The sequence below is a fragment of the Rhododendron vialii genome, chromosome 6a (assembly GCF_030253575.1).
Source record: "Rhododendron vialii isolate Sample 1 chromosome 6a, ASM3025357v1".
Taxonomy (NCBI): domain Eukaryota; kingdom Viridiplantae; phylum Streptophyta; class Magnoliopsida; order Ericales; family Ericaceae; genus Rhododendron; species Rhododendron vialii.
Genome location: NC_080562.1, coordinates 39,608,316 through 39,617,030, shown reverse-complemented (window position 1 = coordinate 39,617,030; position 8,715 = coordinate 39,608,316). Strand labels below are relative to the sequence as shown.

The 8,715-nt window shown below is 35.9% G+C and overlaps 1 protein-coding gene across 1 annotated transcript; it reads left to right on the top strand.

The window, feature by feature from the left end:
• Nucleotides 1-7,443: 7,443 nt before the first annotated feature.
• On the top strand, nt 7,444-8,184 carry LOC131331453 (calcium-binding protein KRP1-like). The gene has a single exon (XM_058365397.1). It carries the CDS (start codon nt 7,632-7,634, stop codon nt 8,004-8,006), a length of 375 nt encoding a protein of 124 aa, XP_058221380.1. The 5' UTR covers nt 7,444-7,631; the 3' UTR covers nt 8,007-8,184.
• The last annotated feature ends 531 nt before the right edge of the window (nt 8,185-8,715 follow it).

Sequence of the window (8,715 nt, the reverse complement as noted above, 5' to 3'; positions counted from 1 at the left end):
GTGCTCCACTTCCACCTCCCCTTCCCCTCCAACCTCTGCCTCCATACTCCGTCTGCTTGTCCGGCCTTGCTGGGGTTGAATCTGGTGAAGATTTGAAGATGGGGTGGCTTGGCTTTACTCATCCGGTAAATAAGCCAACGGATCCAGTGTGGCAGGTTCCCGTGACAGTGTCCTTGACCGGATTTTTTTATTTTCTTGTCTCTTTTTGGTTCGTTTGTTTTGGGTTTTGTTGGTTTGATTCTCTCCCTTTAATGGAAGTTTTCCCTCCCTTGTGTGGGATATCTGCTGTTATTTTGGTTGTCTTTACTGTAGTTGAGGATTTATGTTGCTCTTTTTGTTTGGAGGTCGGTCACAATTAGCTGGCAAAGTCTGATTGTGAGGCTCTAGTAGGTGATCTTGGGTAGCTAAGCCTCTTGTTTGGTTATTTACTCGCCTTGGGACGATATCCAACTTGAATGTATTTTTTATGATATAATAATACAACTCCTATCATTTTGGCCAAAAAAAAAAAGAAAGATCAATACACTACTACAATAACCACAATTTTGCAATATTTTCTGTTTTGACGTGACACAATCTCAATGGTTGATTCAAATATGGGTCTTACATGAACACCACAACATTAATTGTTGTACAGCAGTAAGAGGATATAAGTACTTTCTCCAATGAAATGCTACAAAACATAAGTCAAATTAATCATTAGCTTGTGCGGATGTGAGAGAAAGCGAGAGTGTGAAATCGCCCACGGTGAAATCATCAAAACTATTTAAAAATCGCGAGAACAAGAATTTCGAGCAAGAATGCACGTAGAGTGAGAATTGAGAACACGTGATCAAAGAATCCTACCGGAGCCTAGCTACAAACACAACAAGATATAGTTCATGATGCTTAATCTTATTCGATCTAATTAGGGTCTGGAAAATCAAGGGAATGAAAAAGAAATTCATTGGGAGCAGATCGAACAGTACTGATACATGAGGCCGCCATCACCACTCGGGTTGTTTTTTAGGTTGGCATCTTCCCAAACTAGCGATTGGGTCTCGAACGGGCACTTTGTTGCCTTTCTTCTTGCTCCTGCTAGTCTCTGTAATCATCTTCAAAGATTAATAAATAAATAAAATTCACCGTTCAAAAAAAAAGACATACATCCCCATCACATTGTCCATTTAAAGCATGGATCTATCTTCTCCAATTGTACTACTACTAATCCGTGATAAGATGTAAATTATTGAACATTGAGTGTACAAGGCAGCAAAGATAGATATTGTGCGAGATATATACATGGTGTATGTCTGGCGCAGTATCACATAATTGACGGAGGAAAGTGCACTGAAATTTCCTCGTCTGCAACAAAAAAATTTCCAAGGGAAATGTTTTTCATGCCTCCCACCAATAAGGCCAATCATTCCTTTCGGGTTGAAATTACTGACTCGAGCTAGTTGGGTTAAAAACAAAGACCATATTCTATATATGAGCTGTCCATGTCCAAATTTAATTTCGCCTTGTACTTGGACCTTATGAATTAAACCCTACCACTAGTACTCTTGATCAATGCCTCCACGAGCACATAATTACCAAATTGGTACCAATTCAAAATTTTTGTTGGCTTCTGCGCTTTGATTACCGTTTTTGTTGACGTCTTACCAACTTTCTATGGGGTCTGATAAGCACGTGATTGGTCGAAAGGTTTGTGCCAGCTTAATTAGGATATACGTACCTTTTAGACAATGATCGATGATATTTTCCATTAATTCTTTCTATTAACTTGTTGGAATATCTTTATAAAAATAAAAAAAAATTTGTGATCATATAGTCAGCTATTAACAGATGTTACAACCCATTTTTTACTGCCCAATAACTTGTTAGAGCCTAACAATATGACCCAAAATGCTTACACCCAAATTATTCTATATCACTAACTAGCCTGTTCATTGTATATTCCCTTTGTCGTGTCTCCTACAAAAAAACGTGAAATGTTTGCGTAAAAAATAAAGTAATTTTGTGCAAATATATAGGTTTTACACATGTGATCCGCACACAAATTAACGTTGTCAAAAACTCCGTGGATATGAAAAGGAGAAGGGATTGCAAGCTCCAAAAAGCAGCTAGCATTCCCTTTTGAATGGCAATTTCATTGACAAAGCATACATTTATTTGTATTCCGTATTTATCGAGTCTGCCATTTTTCTTTTATTTTCTAAGCTATCGAGTCTATATATGATCAATGTGGTAGGAATCATATATGTGTAGTAGAGAGTGACCGATTCAGATGATCACGGAGGGCAGGATGATCTCAACATGTAGATCAATCAAAAGCAGCAGGAGATCGATTGGATTATCGATGGGAGCACGTGCCCTAGAATGTAAAGAGATACATCGGGCAAGATCAATTGATCGGAAAGCGCATGTTTCAGGAAAAATATAAATCCGCGCAACAAGTTCTAGGGTTAACGAAGCATGTACGATAGCCACATATAATATATAGAGTTAGGTTTCGGTGAGGGATTCCTTATTTTATTAAAATGCGGGATTCCCCTTCCCGATTGAATTTCGATGATCCGAGCCGCTCAAAGTTATCAGAACGTGATTTTAAGGGTCCCCGCGAGAATCAGCAAAAAAAATGACCGGGAAGGGCTTCATCCGAGCAGTTTTCATTGAACGGTTCAAAAAAACTGCTTGGATGACGTCCATCCCGGTCATTTTTTTTGCTGATTTCTCGTGGGGACCCTTAAAATTACGTTCTGCACACATTGAACGGTTCGGATTTTCAAAATTTGATCGGGAAATGAAAGTCCCTCATTTTAACAAAATAAGGGATCCCTCACTTGAAAATTCCTCATAATATATATATATATATATATATATATATATATATATATATATATATATATATATATATATTTATTTATAGGGGGCGGTTCAAGAGACACCCAAAAAAACACTTAAAAAACACCACATAGTTTTCGATCAAATTTTGATGATCCGAACCGCTCAATATGATCAAAATGTGATTTTAAAGGTACTCGCGAGAAATTAGCAAAAAAATGACCGGGAAAGACTTGATCTGAACAGTTTTTAGCTTAGATTTAATGAACGGTTCAATTAAAAACTGCTCAAAACATGCACTTTCAGGTAATTTTTTTTGCCGATTTCTCGCGGACACTCTTAAAATCACATTCTGCACATATTGAGCGGCTCGGATCATCAAAATTTGATCGGAAACTATGAGATTGAAATTTTGGGTGTTTTTTTAGGTGTTTTTTTAGGTGTTTTTTTGGGTGTTCCTTGAACTATCCCCATATATATATAGGTGGCAGTTCAAGAGACACCCAAAAAAACACCTAAAAAAACACCCCATAGTTTCCGATCAAATTTTGATGATTCGAGCCGCTCAATATGATCAAAATGTGATTTTAAGGGTACTCGCTAGAAATTAGCAAAAAAAAAATGATTGGGAAAGACTTGATCTGAGCAGTTTTTAGCTTAGATTTAATGAACGGTTCAATTAAAAACTGCTCAAAACAAGCACTTTCCGGTAATTTTTTTTGCCGATTTCTTGCGGGCACCCTTAAAATCACGTTCTGCACACATTGAGCGGCTCGGATCATCAAAATTTGATCGGAAACTATGAGATTTTGGGTGTTTTTTTAGGTGTTTTTTTGGGTGTCCCTTGAACCATCCCCATATATATATATATATATATATATATATATACACACACATCATGTGGTGGAGAGAAAGCTCTAGAATGATTTCTAAGATGTATCTTGGAGCATATGCAAAGATCCATATATCATTCATCAGTCCTCTTCTTCTAAAGGCAGCCTTAACTTGTTAAATTAAGGAACTCATGAGTTTGATATTGTTTTCGATCAAATTTTGATGATTCAAACTGTTCAATATGTTTAAAACGTGATTTTAAGAGTGCACGCGAAAAATTGGAAAAAAAATATAACCGAGAAAGGCTTGATCCGAGCCGTTTTTCATAAAAATGCTATAAATGCAATTTTTATGAAAATTTGTTTGGATCAAACCCTTTTCGATCATATTTTTTGCCAATTTCTTGCATGCACCATTAAAATCACGTTCGGCACACATTGAACGGTTCGAATCATCAAAATTTGATCGGAAAAAAAGAAATCCTTAACTTAGCAAGTTAAGGAAGCCCTTAGCGGAAGCTTGGTATATCATTGATCATTCAAGAGATCTCCAAGAGGTTTATATACATCATTCAATCATAAGTTTGAGAGAAGTTCTAAAGAGGATTCATAGACAAGTTTAAGTCCTTCGGTGAATCTCCGGAAGGCGTTTGGAAAGGTTTGAGGATTTAAGGTGGTGGCAATCAAGCACGGGGTGCAGAGACAGATGCATGTATGGGCATTTGGCAGCCACGGCCCCTACGTCGTTTATTTTATTTATTTATTTTTGAAATTTTAATTTTAGTATTAATTGTTTTTTTTGTTTGTTAAGAATGCCTAAACATTGTATTTTGTATTGGGCATTATTTAGACATTTAAATGTTTTACGAATGTGTTCGTTTGGGTCCCAAAATCCAATTTCTCTCTGCACACGGTCTTGATAAGTTTTTTCTTTAATTATTAATCTCTTTTTCCTTTCTATCTCTCTCAACTCATTACCGAAAAAATCTCCCTCAAAATAAACCAAACAAACTATTAGATTCGAGAACCATGAAATTTTGAAATCTTGTTGTTCATAGTTCGGCTCCCGAGTTTACAAAATCCTAGTTCCGTTCCTGACGGGGTGCATGAAAAATCTCTAAATGGGTAAAAATCACGGAAGAGAATCAAAACACTATACTCATTGTGTACCTACAAGAAAACTAAAGATTATGAATCTTCACTAGTCGCCCTAAGTTCTACTTGTTCCTGCATGTGAACCTTAAAAATAATGAAAGTTGTAACAGATATTATGTTCAGTGAAATTGCTCCATGTTCTTGTTTTAGTACTATGAGTTGCACTTATGTCATTGCATATAATTTCTTAAGATAAACTTGCCACGTCTTTTGCTTTCTCTATTTTTTTTTTTTTTTTTTTGTGTGTATACCATAACCCTATTATAATGGGCACCCTTCTAATCTAAAAGAGACAGCAACAGAGGAAATTGTATTGAAAACTTGATCAAAAAAATGAATGAATGATTTAGATGCCCGACATTGAATATCCTATGAGAGTTTGTGTATGTAGCATCGCTCCACTGTATATAACCAGGTGTAATATTTCCGTTCTATTCTCGCCTAAACTTGGTTTATATTTAGGGGAGTACTATAATACACACTCCTACTTAAGTGCATGTGTACGTACATTATGTGCGACTATGTCGCCTTAATTAAATTCATAGAAATTCATGTAAAAATTTAAACAGTTATAGAATTAAGTACATAACATTTCCAAAAAAAAAATTTGATGACATCAAGATGAAAACTCATAACATCTAAATGATATAAACACGGGAGGAAGTTATGGTACACAAGGTGTACCGTATGTCTAAATTATGATGATTTGTGATTTTCATTTTGTCAATTTTTGGTTTTTTAATGTATATTTATGATGCTAGTTACGACTTTTACTTTAAAATTAACCTGTTGAACCAGTAGCAGGTTACTCATAATTAAAAAATATTATTAGTATGTAACCACAATTATTCGTACCAGAATCCATAATATTTATACTCTAACCAAATATATGTGTACAAGACCACAAATTAAATAATGATACCCACAATTGTTATAACAATATCATAAATCGACACTATCTTACCACAACGGGTCGTATCAAAAATTCTTTGACAAGTACAATATTTTCGTAACAAAATCAAAATATGTCGTACCAAAATCAAAAATTGTTATGCCCTAGCAAAATACATGTGTAAAATATCACAAATTGAATTAAATAACCACAAATGTTATGACAACACCAAAAATTGTCATTTTCTTACTACATCATGTCGTATCAAACGAATACATGTGTAAAATACCACAAATTATATAACATAACTACAATTGTTATGACAATACCAAAAATTAATATTTTCTTACTATAACGTGTGGTACCAAAAGTAACCGATCAAAATATTTCGTAAGAAGACTAGAATATGTCGTACCACAATCAATAATAGTTGTACTCAAGCAAAATACATGTGTAAAATATCACAAATTAAATAACATAATCACAATTTTTATGACAACACGATAAAGTGACGCTTTCTTACCACAATGTGTTGTACAAAATTTAACCTACTTATTTTCAATTCCCACTATATTATTTTCTCAAATTTTAAAATTCCCGTCCTATTATCAAAATTTTCAATTCCCTCCATACTATTTTCACAATTTAAAATTTTTGGCCATACGATACCTCGATAATTTAAACTAAAAATAAAATTTTTGCTAAAAAATTTTGTCCAAGAAATTTACCAAAAGGGCAGTACTATAATCAAAAATTTTAACACAAGTACACAACTATAATTTTCTCTCAAAATATTCCTCCAGATCAAAATTTTCTCTACAAGATTTATTTCCAAAAAATCAAAAGCCCTCTAATTTTTTACATAAAAATGAAAGTTCAATGAAAAATTAATTATTTCACTTTCTTAAGGCAAGAATTTGGGTTCGACCTTTCCAATAAAATAGATTGAGTATGACCAATTTTATAGAATATAGAATTTTGCTATTTTTTAGTATAAATTACACATGAGGAAGAAGGAGAGAGAGTCAAGGAGGAGAGAACAATATGTTACCTGTTAAGCCCTTTTTTTATTTTATTAATTGATTTAATAAATGAGTGGTCCAGATTATTCACTTTTAAATTCAAGAGTTTAAAACCATAGTGCATACGGTACCCCCCCCCCCCCCCCCCCCAAAAAAAAAAAAAAAAAAAATTAGAGGTGTGTACCATAGGACTTCTCACATACAAAGTGTACCGTATGTCTAAATTATGACAATTTGTGATTTTCATTTTGTCAATTTTTTGTTTACTAATGTATATTCATGTAATTAATACTCCCTCCGTCCCTTTTTAAGTGTCCTGCTTCGTAATTTCAACTTATTAAAAAGACATCATTATTATACCTTTCACATCAACTTTTTTCTCCACTTTCCCTACTTACCCATCATCATTACACTTTTACTCACTTACTTTTTAAAAAGAAATCTACTTTTAGGGATAAAATAGACAATACACCAACTTTTATCCACTAACTTTACAAAATAGACACTTATTAAGGGACAGCCCAAAATGAAATACTGGACTCTAAAATAGGGACGGAAGGAGTATGAATTTAATTACATTCAGATATTATGATCATTTGCATTCAACAGAAGAGGTGCATACCGTACTCGATCGGTGAAGCATGGGGTGTGTATACTACAGTATTTTTGTTTTTTTTATGACATGACTCCCCCCAAGGATCCTTTGATCCCATGCAGGCTGCAGCTTCCTGGAAGGAGAAGCAATTACCATCAAAATATTCTGTTTATATATCTCTCCAGTATGTACCTTGGTTTTTACGGCTCACTCTTTCATGTGACAGACTCTCTCTCTCTCTCTCTAGATCTCTCTCTCCAGATCTCTCACTCTCTATCTCTCTCTCTCTCTCTCTCTCAACTAAAGAGATGTCTTTCACCTCGTTAATGGAATCTACCGACGACCCATTCCTATTCGACGACTACTTCCCGTCGATGGTGGAGAGGCTAGGGGCGGACGGGTTCATGGGGGAGCTGTGCAACGGTTTCCGCCTGCTGATGGACGTCGAGAAGGGACTGATAACGTTCGAGAGCTTGAAGAGGAACACTCTTCAACTAGGGTTGGAGGGAATGAGAGACGAGGAGCTGATTTGCATGCTCGAAGAAGGAGACATGGACGGGGATGGGGCTCTGAGCCAGTGGGAGTTCTGCATTCTCATGTTCAGACTGAGTCCCGGGTTGATGGACGGGTCCAAAAGATGGATGGAGGATTCCGGTGGTGCAAGTACCGGAATTGTGGTGTAGGTGCATGGTCTTTAATTATTATTACTAGTTGTATTAATTGTCTTGTTAATTTATTTTCATGAATTTTTATATTTCGTAAGTACTAAGGATGTTGTGATCTTGGTTGTTCGATCGATGCTTTGTTCTTGATGGAAATAAAAATTCAATAAGTGGATGTTAGGGTCTTGGATTGGAATAACTTGTCATCATGTTAATTAATGTTATCGGAGAAATTTGATTTTTGTTGAAACTTATTTACCTTTTTTCCGATCCTACCTTGTTGGCTGCGTTTATTTTCTCGCCATGGCCGGTGTAACTTCCGACGTCTCTTCTCTTGGCTGGATCCTCCCCGCTTTGATCCACCGCCGGTTTAATTTTCTCCTGGATAAATCGGTTTTGGCCCAACAGCTAGGTGGATCTAGCGGTTTGGGGGCATGGTCGGCGTCGGTCTCCCGCAGCGTAAATTGTTTGGTGTACCGGTATTTACCCAAGGGTTAGGTGAGCTTCCGCGACGGTTCTCAGTGCGCCGTTTCTCTTCTCCAGTGGGTGGCCAATGGCAGTATGGTGGTTTTTGGAGCTGGCTGTTTCAGTGCGGTGGTTTCTGTCTCGGTGGCGGTTGTCGGCGATTTGGCAAGAGACGTCTAACGCTGTGTTCGAAATTAGGAGTACATACATGAAGGGATTCTTGAAAAGTTCTCTTATTGTCCGTTCCTTTTCCTATTTTTCAAAC

What these genes read in the sequence shown, in the direction of transcription:
- LOC131331453 (XM_058365397.1), top strand. Translation starts at nt 7,632, where the DNA reads ATGTCTTTCACCTCGTTAATGGAATCTACCGACGACCCATTCCTATTC.